General features: G+C 40.7%; 1 protein-coding gene across 5 annotated transcripts in view; it reads left to right on the forward strand.

Moving 5' to 3' along the window:
- PDE4D (phosphodiesterase 4D) overlaps positions 1-21,216 on the forward strand; it is a 960,682-nt gene that overhangs the window by 775,965 nt on the left and 163,501 nt on the right. For all 5 annotated transcript variants that reach the window (XM_030567589.1, XM_030567587.1, XM_030567590.1 and 2 more), the window contains 3 exons: positions 175-211; positions 10,737-10,810; positions 12,127-12,176. In XM_030567589.1, coding sequence (XP_030423449.1) covers positions 175-211; positions 10,737-10,810; positions 12,127-12,176 — 161 coding nt within the window. The remainder of the gene's footprint in view (positions 1-174; positions 212-10,736; positions 10,811-12,126; positions 12,177-21,216) is intronic.

Below are 21,216 nucleotides of genomic sequence, written 5' to 3' on the forward strand. Positions count from 1 at the left end.
GTTTTCCTTTCAGAGGCATTTTTAAAGCAGCTGGGATGAATGGATGCTGAGGAATAAGACTGAGGTTAACTAAAGTAATGTATAAGCCTTAATTTATGTCCTGATTTTTTTAAAGTAGCTTCAATGAGAATAGTCATCAATAACATCTAATTTATAATTTTGTTTATTTTCCAGACATGGAGATGACTTGATTGTGACTCCATTTGCTCAGGTAGGCACAACTTACCATATATACGTATGAAGTAATAAGATGAGTAATCTCATTTTCGGGTGATGTTACAGTTTACATATGAAGGGCCCCATGGTCATACCCATTGTTTCCTGTCTCTTATCTTGAAATCAGATTTCTTGCTTGATTCAGGGAAGGAAAAGAAAAAACATTGTCAACAAACTGATTCTGCCACAGATGTTACCTATAGCTCTTTTTTATTGGTTTACCCCTGATTGTGTAGTAAAAAGCAGTTACATAAACTGCAAAATGTCCTAGTTTAATTTCTCCTCAACTATTGTATCAAGCCATAGTGCTATTGTGCCATCAACAGGACAAAACTGTGATCTTCTCCTGTTAAAATGTCAGTGTGCTCTGTCATCCACAGTTTACTAGCCACTTTCAGCTCTTTATGTTCAGGTATTTTTATATATAATGATTCTCCACAGAATATGTTCACTTACACAATCACATATATTAATTATTTAGTTTTGATTCTTGTAACCAGGTTTTATTATATTTTACAAAAATCAATTCAAATATAATTATAACAAATATAAATCATGGATACATTTTAACAGTATAGATGTCTTATGATATATCATTAATTATTTCAGAGGTGAATTTCTGAACTCTTGGGACCACATTTTCCTCTCAAGTGGATGTGTGCATCTCTCACTGAAGTGACTGAGAGGTGCTTCCATGTATCTAAAGGTAGAACTAAGCCCATGGAGCTGTATGTGTTTGGAGACGAAAGAGGAGTGAAAGGGTGAGGCATAGTAGAATAAAGCTCCTTCAGACTGAGCATCCAGATTTTTTTATCATGGTGTTTGTACATGCAGCACAGGAGCCAGCAAACAGAGCTGTAAACAAAGGAGTTTGAGTGGAAGTTTGCAAGGGGAGTTTGGGGGGAAGACTAGGAGAACAAGGCAGAGGAACAGACAGGCTAGTAAAGGGAGTGTGTGATGTTCTGGCAGTGTTGTAGTGCTTGCTGGGGGTTTGTTTTGCTGTGGGTGGTGGTGTTTTGGTTTGATTGGTGTTTCCTGTACTAATAGGACTTAGGTGGGAAAGCTATGGCAGATACAGAGACAGCAATGGTAGTGACCCAAGCAGTGGAAGACACAGTGAAAATGACTGGATGTGGAAACTGCAGTATGTACATGATCTTGGAGAGGGTCCCTGAAAAGAGTTTTGTCTTCATGAAGTGTCGCATGATAGAGCTGATGGAAGAAAAGATAAGAGGATTGGAGATGCCGGTGGAAACTCTGGTAGCATTTAGAAGGCGGTTCAAGCAGATGATGGAGCAAAGACACGAGTAGGCTGAAGGGAAAAGCTCATACTTGCAGATGGAAGCAGGACCAAAGAACTCTGAAGGGAGACTGCTGGGTGAGGAAAGGGGACAGTGGAAGCATGTGACTAAGAGAACCAGGCAGAGGAAAAGATGGGCTAGTGAAGGAGCAATAGAGCTCAGGATCAGGTTTGCGGAGTTGGAAAATGAAAAAGGGGCACAGCAAGTGGTCACTGACGGTGGGAGGGCAAGGAAGAAGAAAAGAAGAGCAGCTAGTTCTATAGGAAGAGGGGAAGAGTCAATGAAGATAACAACACAGAATATGAGCCCCAGGAGGATACGGGATGGGTTGCGGAGGATTGCAAGGGAGAATATGAATCAGAGGACTTGCAGCCAGAGGGAACAGGGGATAGAGCAGAGAATCGCACCATCACCAGGAAAAGGCAGGTCTATGTGATTGGGGACTCCTTACTGAGAAGAATAGACGGGCCTGTAACCAGAGCTGATCCAGAGAACAGAAGGGTGTGCTATCTGCCTGGTGCTTAGATATGGGATGTAGACTTGAGGCTGAAGAGGATCCTAACGGGAGCGGGAAAGAATCTCCTGATTATCAAATGATACAGCTAGATTCTCACTGGAACATATCCAGGGAGACTATGCCAGGCTGGGGAAGATGCTTAAGGAAATCGAGTCTCAGGTAATCTTCAGTGGGATTCTGCCTTTTCCTAGAGAAAGGGCAACAAAGATGTGACAATATCATGATGATCAACAGATGGCTCAGGCAGTGGTACTATAAGGAAGGCTTTAGGGTGTATGGTCGCTGGGGGGCATTCATGGACAGAGGATTGTTCTCTCTGGATGGACTTCCTCTGATTAGGGAGGGAAATAGACTTCTAGGATGGAGGCTGACGCAACTGATTAAGAGAACTTTAAACTAGGAATTTGGGAGAGATGGTTGGGAGATGTCCAGGTAATCTCCAAGTCAGATTTTAACATTGAGAGGGAAGAAAACAAAGTAAGAAAGGATACAGCCGAGGGTAGGAGAATGGACATAAGGAGGAAGAGTAGTGTAGATACCAGTCTAATAGGTGATACTGGTGGTAGAATGTGCCTTATCGGGTAAAGAATGTCAGTGAAGTCAAACAGCAAAAATTAAGATGTTTGTACACTAATGCGAGGAGCCTAGGTAACAAAATGCAGGAACCAGAGCTACTGGTGCAGAATGCGAAACCAGATATTATAGGGATAACAGAAACATTGTGGAATAGTAGTCATGACTTGAGTATAGGTATTGAAGGGTATGTGCTGTTTAGGAAAGACAGAAATAAAGGTAAAGGTGGTGGAGTAGCATTGTATATCAATGATGAGGCAGACTGTAAAGAAATAAGAAGCGATGGAATGGATAAGAGAGAGTGTGTCTGTGCAAAAATCACACTGGGGAAGAAAGCTACTAGAGCCTCCCCTGGAATAATGCTTGGGGTGTGCTGTAGACCACCAGAATCTGATTTGGATATGGATAGAGACTTTTTTAATGTTTTTAATGAAGTAAATACTAATGGGAATTGTGTGATCATAGGAGACTTTAACTCCCCAGATATAGACTGGAGGACAAGTGCTAGTAATAATAATAGGGCTCAGATTTTCCTGGATGTGCTAGCTGATGGATGCTTTCACCAAGTAGTTGCTGAACCAACAAGAGGGTTTAGATTTGGTTTTGGTGAGTAGTGAGGATCTCATAGAAGAAACAGTTGTAGGGGACCACCTTGGTTTGATCAATCATGAGCTAATTCAGTTCAAACTAAATGGAAGGATAAACAAAAATAGATCTGGGACTAGGGTTTTTTATTTCAAAAGGGCTAAGTTTAAAGAATTAAGGAAATTAGTTAGGGAACTGGATTGGACTGAAGAATCTGTGGAGCTAAAGGCAGAGGAGGCCTGAAATTACTTCAGGTCAAAGTTGCAGAAACTATCAGAAGCCTGCATCCCAAGAAAGGGGAAAAAATTCTTAAGCAGGAGTTGTAAACCAAGCTGGATGAGCAAGCATCTCAGAGAGGTGATTAAGAAAAAGCAGAAGGCCTACAAGGAGTGGAAGATGGGAGGGATCAGCAAGGAAAGCAACCTTTTTGAGGTCAGAACATGTAGGGATAAAGTGAGAAAGGCCAAAAGCCATGTAGAGTTGGACCTTGCAAAGGGAATTAAAACCAATAGTAAATGGTTCTATAGCCATATAAATAAGAAAAAAACAAAGAAAGAAGAAGTGGGATCACTAAACACTGAGGATGGAGTGGAGGTTAAGGATAATCTAGGCATGGCCCAATAGCTAAACAAATACTTTGCCTCAGTCTTTAATGAGGCTAATGAGGAGCTTAGGGGTAATGGCAGGATAACAAATGGGAATGAGGATATGGAGGTAGATATTAACACATCCGAGATAGAAGCCAAACTCGAACAGTTTAATGGGACTAAATTGGGGGGGCCCAGATAATCTTCATCCAAGAATATTAAAGGAACTGGCACATGAAATTGCAAGCCCATTAGCAAGAATTTTTAATGACTCTGTAAACTCAGGGGTTGTACCGTATGACTGGAGAATTGCTAACTTAGTTCCTATTTTTAAGAAAGGAAAAAATGTGATCCGGGTAACTACAGGCCTGTTAGTTTGACATCTGTAATATGCAAGGTCTTGGAAAAAATTTTGAAGGAGAAAGTAGTTAAGGACATTGAGGCCAATGGTATATTGGGACAAAATACAACATGGTTTTACAAAAGGTAGATCATGCCAAACCAACCTGATCTCCTTCTTTGAGAAGGTAACAGATTTTTTTAGATAAAGGAAACACAGTGGATCTAATTTACCTCGATTTCAGTAAGGCATTTTATACGGTTTCACAATGGGAATTATTAATTAAATTGGAAAAGATGGGGATCAATATGAAAATTGAAAGGTGGATAAGGAACTGGTGAAAGGGGAGACTACAATGGGTCATACTGAAAGATGAACTATCAGGCTAGAGGGAGGTTACTCTTGGAGTTCCTCAGGGATCAGTTTTGGGACCAATCTTATTTAATGTTTTTATTACTGACCTTAGCACAAAAAGTGGGAATGTGCTAACAAAGTCTGCAGATGACTGCAGAAAACTGGAAGGGGGCAAATATAGTGCCCATCTATAAAAAGGGAAATAAAAACAACCCAGGAAACTACAGACCAGTTAGTTTAACTTCTGTGCCAGGGAAGATAATGGAGCAGATAATTAAAGAAATCATCTGCAAACACTTGGAAGGTGATAGGGAATAGCCAGCATGGATTTGTAAAGAACAAATCGTGTCATACTAATCTGATAGCATTCTTTGATAGGATAACAAGCCTTGTGGACAAGGGAGAAGCGGTGGATGTGATATACCTAGACTTTAGTAAGGCATTTGATACGGTCTCGCATGATATTCTTATAGACAAACTAGGAAAGTACAAATTAGATGGGGCTACTGTAAGGTGGGTGCGTAACTGGCTGGATAACCGTACTCAGAGAGTAGTTATTAATGGCTCCCAATCCTGCTGGAAAGGTATAACAAGTGGGGTTCCACAGGGGTCTGTTTTGGGACCGGCTCTGTTCAATATCTTCATCAACGATTTAGATGTTGGCATAGAAAGTACGCTTATTAAGTTTGCGGATGATACCAAACCGGGAGGGATTGCAACTGCTTTGGAGGACAGGGTCAAAATTCAAAATGATCTGGACAAATTGGAGAAATGGTCTGAGGTAAACAGGATGAAGTTCAATAAAGATAAATGCAAAGTGCTCCACTTAGGAAGGAACAATCAGTTTCACACATACAGAATGGGAGGAGACTGTCTAGGAAGGAGTATGGCAGAAAGAGATCTAGGGGTCATAGTGGACCACAAGCTTAATATGAGTCAACAGTGTGATACTGTTGCAAAAAAAGCAAATGTGATTCTGGGATGCATTAACAGGTGTGTTGTAAACAAGACACGAGAAGTCATTCTTCCGCTTTACTCTGCGCTTGTTAGGCCTCAACTGGAGTATTGTGTCCAGTTCTGGGCACCGCATTTCAAGAAGGATGTGGAGAAACTGGAGAGGGTCCAGAGAAGAGCAACGAGAATGATTAAAGGTCTTGAGAACATGACCTATGAAGGAAGGCTGAAGGAATTGGGTTTGTTTAGTTTGCAAAAGAGAAGACTGAGAGGGGACATGATAGCAGTTTTCAGGTATCTAAAAGGGTGTCATCAGGAGGAGGGAGAAAACTTGTTCACCTTAGCCTCCAATGGTAGAACAAGAAGCAATGGGCTTAAACTGCAGCAAGGGAGATTTAGGTTGGACATTAGGAAAAAGTTCCTAACTGTCAGGGTAGTTAAACACTGGAATAGATTGCCTAGGGAAGTTGTGGAATCTCCATCTCTGGAGATATTTAAGAGTAGGTTAGATAAATGTCTATTAGTGATGGTCTAGACAGTATTTGGTCCTGCCATGAGGGCAGGGGACTGGACTCGATGACCTCTCGAGGTCCCTTCCAGTCCTAGAGTCTATGAGTTTAGGACACAAAGCTGGGAGATATTGCCAATACAGAGAAAGACTGGGATATCATACAGGAAGATCTGGATGACCTTGTAATCTGGAGTAATAGTAATAGAATGAAATTTAATAGGTAAAGTGCAAGGTCATGCATTTAGAGATTAATAACAAGAATTTTTATTATAAGGTGGGGAGTCATCAGTTAGAAGTAAAAGAGGAGGAGAAGGACCTCGCAGTATTGGTTGATCACAGGATGACTATGATCCGCCAATGTGATATGGCTGTGAAAAAAGCTAATGTGGTCTTCGGATGCATTAGGGGAGATATTTCTAGTAGAGATAAGGAAGTGTTAGTACCGTTATGCAAGGCACTGGTGAGACCTCATCTGGAATACAGTGTGCAGTTCTGATTTCCCGTGTTTAAGAAGCATGAATTCAAACTGGAACAGGTACAGAGAAGGGCCAGTAGGATGATCCAAAGAATGGAAAGCCTGTCTTATGAAAGGAGACTCAAAGAGCTTGGCTTGTTTAGCCTAACCAAAAGAAGCTGAGGGGAGTTATAATTGCTCTTATGAATATATCAGAGGGATAAATACCAGGGAGGGAGATGAATTGTTTAAACTCAGTACCAATGTGGACATAAGAACAAATGGATATAAACTGGCCATCAGGAAGTTTAGACTTGAAATTACACGAAGGTTTCTAATCATCAGAGGAATAAAGTTCTGGTACAGCCTTCCAAAGGGAGCAGTAGGGGCAAAAGATATATCTGGCTTCAAGACTAAGCTTGATAAATTAATGGGGGGATGGTATGATGGGATAGCCTAATTTTGGCAATTAATTGGTCTTTGACTATTAGCGGTAAATATGCCCAGTGGTCTGTGATGGGATGTTAGATGGGGTGGGATCTTAGTTACTACAGAGAATTCTTTCCTGGGTGTCTGGCTGATGAATTTGGCCCACAAGCTCAGGGTTTAGCTGATTGCCATATTTAGTGTCGGGAAGGAATTTTCCTCCAGGGCAGATTGGCAGAGGCCCTGAGGGGGGTTCGCCTTCCTCTGAAGCGTGGGGTCTGGGTCACTTGCTGGAGGATTCTCTGCACCTTGAAGTCTTTAAACCATGATTTGAGGACTTCAGTGGCTCAGACATAGGTTAAGGGTTAGTTGTGGGAGTGGGTGGGTGAGATTCTGCAGCCTGTGTTGTGCAGGAGGTCAGACTAGGCAATCATATTGGTCCCTTCTGACCTTAAAGTCTATGATTCTGTGTCACAAAATGAATATTAATAAAATATAGTTATGAGAACTTGAGTGAGCTAATCAATAGTACAGTGTTTACCTGGGATCCAAATTGGTCTGTCAGGACTGGATTGGCACGTACCTGCATTAGAGATCATCTTGTCATTCGTGACCCACCATAAAAGCTGATTCTCTGAAACCATGAAGCTGACAGGGCACTGGTTGAAACTCTTGAGAGTTGGCGATAAGGTTTTCTCTGTTCTCCTTTTATTGGAGGAGAAAAGACTGAGCCTAACCATTGTCAGATTGCCAAATTGCAAATGCTTTCCCACAATAACTAAACACAAGGAATCACAGCTGAAATAGCAACAGAAAATATTGCAATATTCCTCCTAGCCCTAGTAGGCCCCCAACAAGAACACACACACACACACACACATTATCTATAGCTGTAACTCTATTAACGTGAATTGAGTTATATCTGCAGAAAAATTGGCCCAGTAAGGAAAACTTCCACCCTAGGACTGGAAAAGAGTTGATGCATTATCAAATTTACTTTTTCTAGACATCTTTATGCCAATCTTAATTACACTATATAACATTAAAATAAGACAGGTTGTGAGCTCCCTAGGAAAACAGTAAGCAGACAGACTAGGCTGGGTTGACTGATTTTTGTAATGGGACAAAATACTTGTAGGCTTTAAAGGGGAACTTTGCCTGAGTTAAGGATTGAATAAAAATGTAGGCCCTCATCCTGCAAAAGAATTTGAACATGCAAACTCTTGCGTTTATGCAGAGCACTGTTGACATCACTAGGGCTCTGAGAGGGCACAGGGGTCTATCCAGGCAGATCAGCTTGCAGGATTGGGGCCTTAATAAAGATTCTGGAATTGGGCATTTTATATAAGCTACACACATCATCCCAGTCACACATTCCCCCGCTTACCTTTGTAATATATTCCTCAGAAAGAGCTCTTTTTTTCTTGTTAGATGCATTTTCATTATGCAAATAACACAGCAATAAATTTTAGTTAATGTAGTCATCACGGCTGAAATTGGGTAATGGAATTTGGAACAGATCTGAGTTTATTTCTAGGCTTCCTTAATTGCTTCGGTTGTGCAGAAGGCTTTGTTTCATGTAACTCTAAGCCACTTGGTGATGGTAGCTCAATTGTTATTAAAAGTAGTCAGTAAAGGCCAAGGCCTACCAACTGCTTATTTTTTATTGGAGGTAGAACAGAGTACTATGCCGTGTAGTGCATAATCTGTCCCATATCTAATAATATTTTACTGTTTTTACCAAAACAGGGATGCTGTAACAATAAATAATATATCATTATTAGTAGGATATTTGTTTGTTTTTTCATATTTTAATGTAATGAAACTATTGTAATTAACTTATTCTATGCATTCCAGTTTTAAAAATAAAATAACTTTGGAATTATTTTAAAAGTTAGGTCTGATCTATTTCTGTAGTAGTCTAGCATGATACATTAAAAATAGGCATAGTGGATTTCATTCCTTGCATGATCATACATTTGCCTATGCTTTGATTTTGAAATGAACAACAGTTATATTCAGTGATTAAATCTTGGGTAGCAGAGGTGTGTTCACTTAGAAGGGAGAGGTTAAGTTTTATTAATTGGTTTCCCCTGTAGGCCTCAATCCTACAAACACTTACACACAAGGGTAATTTTTTATACACGGGAATATTCTCATTGGAAGGAAAAACAAACAGAAAAGTCAGAACTATAAATATTTTTAGATAATTTTAATTCTCGTTTGCTAATTATTTAACTCTGGAATTCACTGTAGCTAATAACTAATGTATTGTTACTTTTAAACCTGTAGCCCGGGGTAGGCAAACTATGGCATGAGTGCTAAAGGCAGCACGTGAGCTGATTTTCAGTGGCACTCTCGGTGCCCAGGTCCTGAACACTGGCCTGGGGAGCTCTGCATTTTAATTTAATTTTAAATGATGCTTCTTAAACATTTTAAAAACCTTATTTACTTTACATACAACAATAGTTTAGTTATATATTATAGACTTATAGAAAGAGAGCTTCTAAAAATGTTAAAATGTATTACTGGCATGCGAAACTTTAAATTAGAGTGAATAAATGAAGACTCGGCACACCACTGCTGAAAGGTTGCCGACTCCTGGTAAGGGTGTGTTTGGAGATCTGGTGCATTTGCAGCAGATGCCAGAAGCAATCTGCCTGCAGGGTGCTGTAGAATGCTTTGGCAGGGACTGAGGGGAGCACATAGAGAAGCACCTTTCTGGGAGTGTAGCATGCATCTCCCGCACCATCATTGTTCTCAGAACATCACCTAGTTGTGCTAGTGCACGGTTTGGGAAAGAAGTGGTGGCCTTTTGGATGTGTCAAGCAATGTTCACAATGCTGTGAGCTGCTGCGCTTTCCACTTAACGGAGATCAAAGAGTGGGATTTTGGCTGTCCCTTGCACAACTGGGGAAGGACTCAATGTTCCCTCCCCTCATCCTCACCACTTGCACAGGAGCAGCCAGAATCTGTTCCCTAGAGACAATCAATAATGTAATTATATGTCCAAGATAAATATCTAGCCATTTTAGCATAGTTACTCAAAATACAGCTAGCCACCACATCCCTTCCCCTTCTTCCCCTCCTCCACAGACAGGATCTATAGGATATCTGCTAGAAGAGTAGAATAGAAGGTTATAAAAGTTAAATATAAATTCACTATAAAGCCAAGCACCTATCTTTCCTTATTTTACCTTTTCTCTTTTCCTTTAGTCCTTTTTTCCCTTCCCAATTCCAGCTCTCCCTGTCTTTCTACAATATCTTCCTAGTCTTTTTTTCTCAATTCTATCTAGTATTTTCTCTTCTGATTATTCTTTTTTTCTTTCTTTAAAAGCAGCAAATCTTTTCTTCTAATTTTTGTTGTCCATGCCCCATTCTAGTCCATGTGTGATCATAATCCTTTGTTTATATTCAGATCTAGCATTTCCTACACACATATGTGTTAGTGTTCATATAGGCAAGGCATATGAAGTTGGTAACTTTTTTCACTACATTTTATTCAAACTGGATTTAAAATGTAAAAGTTTGTTGCTGTGCAAATGGAAGATCAAGTAATCATTTTTATTTATGGTGTGCTAGGTATTAGTGGGCCATTCTTCTCAAAACATGAATTATTTTTTGGTCATTTTGGAGAGTTAAATTGCATTCTGTGAAAAACTTTCCTCCTCTTCAAATAAGTCTGTCTTTAAACAAATAATGAGTTGTTTAGTGAAGGGGGAAAAGCAATAAACTATTTTCTTGTTTTACAAAAGATTTATTGTTAAATAATGTTCAGTCTTCAGACATTAAAGCAAGCCTGGAAACTTTTTATAATCCATTTGTAATGTGTTTTTCTTTTGCCTTTAACACAGCAGAGTGGCAATAAATCAGTATCACATGCAAGAATTTAGAATGAAACATCTTTCTTTGTTCCAGGTGCTGGCCAGCCTGCGTACTGTACGGAATAATTTTGCTGCATTAACCAACTTACCAGATCGGGCATCCAACAAGTGAGTGCAGACTCTTTTCCCCTCTGAACTTTTTGGAGTGGTGCTTATTGAATGTTAAAACTCAGGGCAATGTCTTTAGATTTCAGAGTGCATCCTGTGCTATTAGACTTGTAAAAGCCCCAAATGATGTCAAATGATTTGACCAGTTAATTTTCTATTAATATTTTGAAATAACAGTGTTAAACATTAAAACTAAGCCAACAGCCATCATTTTCTCTTGCAGTATCTTACTTACTATGTGATTATTTAAACTTGGAAGTAAAGTCTAATATCTGTGACTTGCATCAAATTAGTCATGTGTAAGGGATCCTGCAACTATATCCAAGTGTGTGAACCACTACACACATGGCAACTCACTAGCAGGATCTGACCCTAAAATTCTGCCTATTCAGTCCAGGACAGTGAAATCTTTGTTTGAAAATATACGGTAATCAAGTATTAACGTATCTATTGAAGTCTAATTATATAACTGAAATAACACATCCAACATTTTTTTCCAACATTACTACAGAAATGTGGTCTCAATTAATGACAGTGGAACCTGTTTTACATTAAAAAAAAAAGAAAGAAATCATGTAATATACAGCTGTAATTCCATTAAGGAGTTCTGCATAGTGGTTAATGTTGTAAATTATGAGTAGAACTTGGGTTTCTTGTCACTATATTTACAAGATATAAGTTGTTTATAGTGCATTGTTAGTTTCTAAAATAATTTGACACTCTTTCATCCTGGAGCATCTTTGTAGGCACAGGGAGCAGTTAACAGTGTTGGCATTCATTCCTGTCCTTGGTTTGTTCCTCCATTAAGCCCTGCCCGGTCATGTCCCTGCAAACGATGTCCAGCCATCTAGTTTGTAGTCAGCTTCTTGGTCAGACTGACCGTCATTGCACTTGCATTATTTTCTTTGGCATCCTGTCACTGTTGGTCTCCTGCAGTGTCACTATCATCATAATATTTTCAGTTGTAACCAATCCTATACCCTAATTTCACATCCTACTCTCCTTCCAACATCTTCATTTGTCTTAAAATCATTCCACTTTACACCTGCCCTTTTTCTCTACTACCTCTGGCCTTCTGATGTCTGTTTCATTTAATGAAGCTGCTTCCATCCATAGAGTAATATAGTGAAATAATATGAGGTTCATTTGTGAGTTCTGTTCACCTCTGTATGTATGCCGAATGAACTATTTTTGTCAGTTTCTATACATTCCAACCCAAAATAATCTCTCAAATAAAAGTGTTTTCAAACAAATGGCTTAAAGACTGCACTAATATACAAACTTGATACATTTATGCCTTTTTTTCCCATTGTCAGACGGTCACCCATGTGTAACCAACCATCCATCAACAAAGCAGCTATAACAGGTAAGAGAGATTAATATAAGCACAAAGTGAAAGTATAATGGTCTTCTGAAACTGAATAATTATTTATAAAATCAAAATGTAATTCAAAAATGTCTGGCTCTTTTGAAAGAAAAACAATATATTCTTTTACATTCATAAGTTTATTTTATAAATAAGGTTTTGGCTAATTTTTACCACAAATTGCAAATTAATTCTTTCCAGTGATATGTCATATTAGACATGGATATCTAGATATAGATATATCCTTGATGTTAATGTGAGTTCATTCCAAAACTTTGTTTTTGAGATGGTAGAAATGTCAATAAACCATGGTCTTTTGTCCTCCATTTCTTCTGTGTGTATCCATATGTGACTATCGGGTATATAGGTAAATTGGTGCATTGAAATGTAGTAGAGGCACAGGAAACAAATTGACCTACTAATTGGAAAGTGGAGTTCTACAGGCACTGAGGCAATGTCTGGGTATGATTTAGTACCCAGCATAGATAGTGGAAAGTTTTCAAAAGTATGTAAGTGACTTAGGAGCCTAAGTTTTCTGTTCAACATTTTTTGTTTGCTTGTTTTGTTCAGATGGGTTCATACTCACTGAGTTGCACTTTGAGTTCAGAGTTTGAGTGAATCCTGATACCTGAAGTGAAACTCAGCCAAAACCACTAAGTTTGACCTGTTTTAGGGTTGAAATAATGTAAAATTGCTGTGTTCTGTGTGGTTTCCTCCATAAAGTCTAAATTCCTCCATAGCACTTGGAAGTCAGCCTGATGTTCACTGATGCTGCAAATGCTCACCTCGCTTCTTGATTTCATGACAAGTTATGCACAGCTCTGCTTCCTGCTTAATACATGTGGATCAGAGTTTGATTGAACAGCTTTTCACTTTTAGGCTTTTTTAAAATCCACTTCTTCACACGTTACGAATCATCCACAATTAAGATTCTTCTATAATAATTCTTAAATGCATGGTAATTAAACAAATGAGAAAAAAAAACTAGCTGCATAGATCTCTCATTAATTGTAACTGTTCCCCATGACAACTGTAACCATAACCCCTTGTTAATGCATTCTCTGAAGAATAATATTGGGGGTTGGTTTCATGCTAGCAGCCATGAGCCATTTATATAATTGATGGCTAGTCTGTTTATTTTTATTTGCAGGACTTCCCCATTTTTCACACTTTGATTATCCAGACTCTATTGCCTTTAAAAGAGATAGGCTTCAGGTTCTTTTTTTTTTTTTTCCAGAAATTTTGGCCCCTTCCCATAGATTCAAGGATTCAGAAAGTCTGTAGCACAGAAAAATTCCTAATAATAAAAGAAAATATCTGATAACTGTGGCTGAAAGCACTCCTATATTCATACCCTACACACTACTATAATAATCTTTGTAAAAAATGTGCCTTGTTGAGGTATCATTTGAAAACTAATAACTCACTGGTCAATAAGATGGAGAAATGTGTGTAACAACATTATATGTAAAGTTGTGAACATAAGCGGAAATTATGACTTAGATTTATTTACCCGAGAAGTCCTGAGAAGGAGTGAACCTGTTCCTCAAAGACAAAGGACAAACTAACTCCTCTAGCCAGGTGTCATCAAAGTTGATTGGCTAATGTAACGCCCACAGACCCCAGTCATCTGCGGATGGAATCGAACCTGGGGCCTTTGTAGCTTAGTGCATGAGTGTCTATCGCATGAGCTAAAAGCCATAAGCCTGTTAGCTACAGCTGTAGAACAGACTCATTAATCTCTCTATCTCTTTTTTTCTAAGTGGTCTTGGTGCCACTAGATGGAACAGAACACCACACCTAAGAGGTGTGTGGGTTACATACTTCCCCTAGCTGAGGAAGCGTGTCCCAAGCTTCAGAGACTTTCCAGTTGAAATCCCATATGAGCCTCCAGTTGTAACGCTGACAGACCCTGGCAGTCGGGATCAAACCTAGGGCATGAATCTCTATCGCATGAGCTAAAAGCCATAAGCCTGTTAGTTAAGGCTGTACAGCAAACTCATTAATCTCTCTCTCTTTCTGTAAATGGTCTTGGTACCACTAGATGAGACAGAACATTATACCCAGGAGGTGTGTGGGTTACATAAACACCAGTCAAGTGGTCATTCTTTGGCAACAGAAGGAGGGTAGGAACAGATCAATCTGCATTTTAAACAACATTTAAACAACAACAACAACATGGAAACGCTTTCACCATGAGATTTCATGTCTCCAGCCTCACAGTGGGAAGGCACTTTATCTAGGGGTAACCCTTAGGAAAATGCATTTCAAAGGGTGACTGGATTAAAAGTGAGGGACAAAAAACACCCCAGGTATTATTCTCTCTTTCTTTCTCTCTCTCTCCCTATCTTTTTAACCTAAGATGACAAAGAAACCAGCCCTTTGACTTTGGGAGGACATCCTGACCTGAGAATTTGGTTAGCAATGTTACTGGGAACACATGGTAAAGATTTTACCTGGAACAACATCTAGTTTGTTAAGTTTTAGTTACTTGAAAGTGTTTTATCTTTATTTCTCTTGTAACCATTTCTTTAATACCTTATAACTGTACTCACTTAAAATCTATCTCTGTGTAGTAAAAAAAAAGTGGTATTTTTTAATCAAAACTAATCCAATGTTGTATTTAAGCTGAATTGTTTGGTAACTCTAATTAAAGTAGCAAACTGTTGTATATTAACCCCTTACAGGGGGAACAGATCTCTAATATCTGAACTTCCCCGGAGAGGGCTGGACAGACCACATATTTTTGGGGAATATTGAAGACTGGGTGTGTGTTGGGTTTACCCTACAGGTGGTAACCAAAGCTTCTGGAAGCCAGATTGTGACTGGAGTGTTGCTGGCAGGCTGCAGCTGTACATAGACACTCAGGGTGTGGCTGACATGTTTGGCTGTTCGTGAGAGCACAGGTTAGCAACTACAATAGCAAAGCATTGTGAGGCTCCCTGGGTTATGGGCCAAGCAGTGGCACAACCTCTCTCTGGTCTGGATTGCATCCCACAATGTGATGATACCATAAAGAGAGGTTGTACATGCACATGCGCGCACACGCAAGACAGTGCCTTACAAGCTCCTCTACCAGGGAAGCCCTTATGCCAATTTCTTTCCTCCAGCAGGATTAGCTGCCCAAACAGCAGGACCAACGATACTCTCTGCTGAATGCCGCTAGTGTGCTCATTCAATTTCCCATTGATCTGGAGACTTCCCTTTACTTAGTCCCTGGAGTGCAATGTGCGTGTCAGAAGTAATACATCATTTGAGGTTTGAATGCCTATCAGGTATGAGGTGCATTCAGAGTGCAATTTAACTGGAAAACTTTTCTGTGCCAGGAAATTTAAAGGGAGCAGCAGTAGAGAGCAGTGAAGTGTAGGGGTAGTTTACTTTCATGTACTGTTAACATGCTCCACCAGAAAGGCCACCAGATCTGCCATGCCCAACCTACATATTAGGGTGGGCGGATCTCAGAGGCCAAAAGACTTCAAGGGTTGGGAAAAGTATTAAATCACTGCAAACTATGAAAAGGATTAGGATTCACTTTGGCTAATGAGTAAGGGTTGCAGCTGGATGGTATTTTGCCTGAACTGGTTTGCCCATCCCTGGACATAATGTATTTGATATTATTGTTGTTTCTATAGTAACAGACCTTCATGACTAAGCACAGAAGCTTGCATAGATACCTTCCTAAGCCATATAAAATCACGGTAATGCATGTTACACCAAAGCAATGCACCAAAGGAGAAAGGCAGGAAAAATGCTTGTATCATTCTTTCTCGCAATAATTAAAAAAAACAATCCTTTTGTGGCGCCACCTTGCCCCTTGGACTCTTGGCAGAGATGTTTGAAGTGCTGACTGTCTGGCTTCCTGGCTGCTAGAAAGTCTTCTTGTCAGTGCTGCTCTTGCTGCTCTAGACATTCAGAAGAGCAGGCAAGTGGAAGACTCATCACAGCAGTACAGACAGCACTGCTAACGGTGCCACCAGGAACCTGAAGGCACCAGGCACAAGTCTAATAAGCTAGATGACTGGAAGACGCATTGTCACTAAAGTAAATAATAAGCACTTTGGGTGGTAGATTAAGACTAAGTTAGGCTTCCTGGAAAAATTTTATTCCCAGGAAGGATTTGAATGAGAAGAAAGAGGAAGCCAGACTGTGAAGGAAGTTCCTAGTGTAAGAGGCAACATGGTGGAAGGGATGAAAAAGAAAAGGTGAGGAAGGGATGCAAAGGAAATAAGGAAGGTAATATGGATTTTCTTCATTGAGATCAGAAGGAATTGTTCTTTAATTATAGATACTCATTTCAGGTAAGCACATATGAGGAGAAAAATGCATTAGCTGGAATGAGTTGATACTAGAATTCATTCTACAGTAGCACATGGATAAGAATTTTCAAACTGTTTGGCAGGGAGTATGGCAACCAGGCCATTGGATCATTTGACCAGAGCCCTTTAAAGAAAGTATTGCTTCATTGGAGGTGAGGAAAGAAATGGGTGGCTTTTGAAATGGGCAAGTTGTTCAGTTCAATGTGGAGTATTTACTGATTAATTGGAATATGTCCTACTTACATTAATTTGTCCACATTCGCATGGAAAGCATAGCTCCTGATTCTTGTCCCACAATCTGGCTCTAGAGGGACTGTCTAACATGCTTAGGTATATTCACTAAAAACCACAGCTGATACTGGTGATCGAATATCCCACTGCCTGACATATTCTAAAACAATTGTTCTTTAGTGGTTTCTTTAAATAGAGATTCTGAAGGATGGTGTGGAGGCTTTTCTTCGAATGAACTGAGGGGTGAAGGATATTTTTTTAAATGTCATCTTGCTGAATGGCTGTGAGGTGGAATCAACAGGTGTTTTATAATTGTTTAATTTTATTATTATGGTTTTATTCTTAATAGTTCATCAGGCTGCTTAGAGGCTGAGATAGGCAGTTTTTTTAATATAATAAAAATCAATAAAACTAAATATCCACATTCACACATATTAGACCCTTTCAGAAATGACAGCAGCTGCATTTTAAAAAAGAAAAGAAAAGGCTACAGCTGCAAATGAGAAATGGAAAGATTAAAACAAATTAGGTGGGAAAATGTGTAATGAAAGTTTATTGAGAAGCAGTCACAGAATGACTATACCTAGTTCTAGGAATCATACCTCCACAAATTCCAGCTCTCTTAGGCAATAGACAGTCCTTCCACACTAAATTATATACTGTAAGCAATGGAATAGAAAGATGGCTCTACAAAACACTAATAGTAGCTAAAAACTGTGACTAAGAAAATATAAAGCCCTTTACCTCTAAGGATTAGAGACTGCATTATCTCTAGGAATGACCTAGTAGCTTTAGAAAAGATATGCTCCAAATTAAATGACAATATGGAAATATTTGAAACAATATAATTTTCTTTCATTGAAAAATATGACTGACTATTAACCTTGAGCACAGTAACTGAATAAGTGATATCAGCCTTGAAATGTGACACCAAGCTATTTTTACAAAACAACTGTGTAATAGTTTTCCATTCTGTATATTTGCCATCACTTTATACACACACACACTCCATCAAAACTAGCAATAGATCTGAAAAGCTTAATAGAGTAATAGGATGAAATTAAGATTGAGCATTCTTTCTGAATATCAGAAAATCTTCCTGACAATGATGTAGACTGTAGACTAGTCTCCCAGAAGAAGTGGTTAACATCCTGTCACTTGAAATTTTTAAAGCTAACTGGACAAAGAACTGTACAGTGTAATGCTGCAAGGAGATGTGCTAGATGATCTAGAGGTTTTTGTCTTTTCTAGCTTATCATTGAAGAGCAGGGAGTAAAGTACATGTGAAAACACATGAGGGGGCAGCAAAGAACAAAAGATGCATGCCTTACAATGGCTAATTCTTACAATAGTGAAGTATTGTTGCTACCTTGAGTATGGCTGTATGAAATTCAGTGGCCTCTAACACCATTTAAAATAATCAATATCTCAGATCACTTAACAAAGTAAAATCTTGCAATGTTGTTATCAGTGTCACTTTTTAAAATAATGAAGCTCCTGGAGTTCATAATAGGCTTGGGGTATATAAAGCACATCCTGGTCAAGAGGAAAGTGCAGCAAATGTGCCAACCCTCTTGATTTAGGCACAATTCACTTGCCCTTTGAATATACTGTTTTCTGATTGAGGAAAAGTTTTCACAGAGTAAACTGTGCCTGGCTTGTGGCAGAGGTAAGATAAATGCATTGACCATCCTAACTCTAGCTGATTGAGTTGAGGGAGATTTCCTTACACATTGGAGTGGCATGGAAGTCTTGGTTCTGAGGAGAAGAGGGATTTTTGTTGTTGTTGGTACGGTGCCTTTGTATGCTGAAGGAAGTTTGACTGTTTTCTTATTTGTGCATTTGGGGTTCTTTCGTTTTGCTGTACAATCTATTGATATTTTAATCAAACATAATATACCACAGCAGACTATTTTTATAAGGATTTCAAGATAAATACCAAATAGGCTTACATATCCTGGTGTAAAATCTGACTCTTCAAATGTTTGTCCCTTTATATATTCCACTGTGGGTACACATTTACTCCATGTGCCCGGGACTGGAAGATTCTCGCTAGTAGTATCCATTAGTCTATGCCTGCACCCTAGGGTTGCCAACTTTCTAATCGCACAATATCTTGCCCTGCCCCTCCCTGAGGCCCCGCCCCTTCTCTGAGGCCCCACCCCCCACTCCTCTGTTGCTTGCTCTCCCCCACCCTCACTTGCTCATTTTCACCGGGCTGGGGCAGGGAGTTGGCATGTGGAGTTGGGGCTCCAGCTGGAGTGAGGGTTCCAGGGTGGGGCCAGAAATGAGGGGTTCAGGGCGTGGGAGAGGATTCCTGGTTTGGGCAGGGGGTTAGGGTGCAGGAAGGTGTGAGAACTCCGGCTGGGGGTGCAGGCTATGGCGTAGGGGCTGGGGATGAGGAGTTTGGGGTGCAGGAGGGGTTCTGAGCTGGGGCAGAGGATTGGGATGTAGGAGGGAGAGTGGGGAGCAGGCTCCAGGAGGGTGTTTGGGTGCGGGAGGGGACTCTGAGCTGGGGCAAGGGGTTGGAGTGCCGGGGGGGTGAGGGCTCTGGCTGGGGGTACAGACTATGGGATGAGGATGGGGATGAAGGGTTTGGGATGCAGGAGGGGCTCCAGCCTGGGGGGATGGGGCTGAGAGGTTCAGAGTGCAGGAGGGGGATGAGGGCTGAAGCAGGGGGTTGGGGGAGGTGTGCTCGAGATGCTGCTTACCTCAGATGGCTCCCCAGAAGCAGTGGCATGTCCCTCAGCTCCTAGGTGCAGGGGTGAGTAGGCAGCTCTGTGCTCTGCCTCCACTCAAAGGTGCCACCCCACAGCTCCCATTGGCCGCAGTTCCCAGCCAATGGGAGCTGCAGAGCCGGCGCTTGGGCAGGGGCGGCGCACAGAGCCCCCCTAGGCATCCCTCTGCCTAGGAGTAAAGCGACATGGTGCCGCTTCTGGGAGCCACGTGGTGCCAGGTAGGGACCCTGCCAGTCCTGCACCAACCGGACTTTTAATGGCCCAGTCAGCAGTGCTGACTGTAGCTGCCAGAGTCCCTTTTCGACTATGTGTTCTGTTTAGCAGCCAGACTCCAGGCAACCCTCCTGCACCCTTCTCTTCATGCTCTCATCTGAGAGTATAATAGACTCATAGACTCTAGGACTGGAAGGGACCTCGAGAGGTCATCGAGTCCAGTCCCCTGCCCTCATGGCAGGACCAAATACTGTCTAGACCATCCCTAATAGACATTTATCTAACCTACTCTTAAATATCTCCAGAGATGGAGATTCCACAACTTCCCTAGGCAATCTATTCCAGTGTTTAACTACCCTGACAGTTAGGAACTTTTTCCTAATGTCCAACCTAAATCTCCCTTGCTGCAGTTTAAGTCCATTGCTTCTTGTTTTATCATTAGAGGCTAAGGTGAACAAGTTTTCTCCCTCCTCCTGATGACACCCTTTTAGATACCTGAAAATGGGTGGTATGGAGGTGAATTTCTCTTGTGTCTTTTACAGAGGTCTTCTTACCCTTGTAGTCAGCCTGAGATGAAGCGCTGTCTCTGCAGCTCCTTCTCACTGCCACATGATCTGAGATGGAACCCTCCAGTGTCCATCGACTTATCTTCCAACACTATTCCTGTAAATATTAACAAACAATAAATATGTAAATAACTCACCTTAGTATAGTTTAGTTAGCTTTACATAGTTGGATTTTAGCCCCTTCCCGCCACCCTTCCTGGTACAGGACTCTGAGTATGCCCAGGATTCAAGGCTTCAAAAACCCATTATCTGCCTGCGTTCTTTTGTGGTCAGCAACCACCACCAGAGGTGCCTCTGCTGCCTTGGAGAAGCTCATATCTCCATTAAGTGTAGTATCTGCAGCTCCTTCGCACCCCAAATCCTTCAAGTACAAGAGTTCAGTCTCAGGAAGCACCTTATGCAGCAACCTGAGGCCTCAGTTGGATCTGGGGCTGGGCAGACACCCCTGAACAGTGGGCTGAGATGTCAAGGAATGCACTGCCCAACACAGTTCAGACACGGGCAAGCAAGGGTAGAGCCAAGGGCTCTTCATCTCAGGCTGACTACAAGGGTAAGAAGACCTCTGTAAAGACACAAGAGAAATTCACCTCCAGATCTACTTCTAAGGAGAGGGCTGCATCCCCTACACCCTCAAAGTTGAGTCAGTCATCACAACTGTTACCAGGATACTCAAAAATCCATTAAAGGCATGGTACCGAACTCCAGACTTCAAAGACTAAGAATGCTTCTACTTTGGTACCATTGGCAGGAGCAGAATCATCGTTACTGTGTAAAGAGAGGCATGAGGCTCAGCCAGTACAATCTCTGACACCCATGTGCAGATGACTACCCCATACATCATCACTCCTCTGAGCTAACAATGGCAGTTCACAGAGACAGAACTCGTCATGGTGACAAATACACCACTTTGGAAGACATCATCATCCTGTCAGATATGGAATTTTCCCTCTTGTGTGAACCAGTTCTTACAAGGGGG

Source organism: Gopherus evgoodei, chromosome 6, assembly GCF_007399415.2.
Source record: "Gopherus evgoodei ecotype Sinaloan lineage chromosome 6, rGopEvg1_v1.p, whole genome shotgun sequence".
NCBI classification, from domain to species: domain Eukaryota; kingdom Metazoa; phylum Chordata; order Testudines; family Testudinidae; genus Gopherus; species Gopherus evgoodei.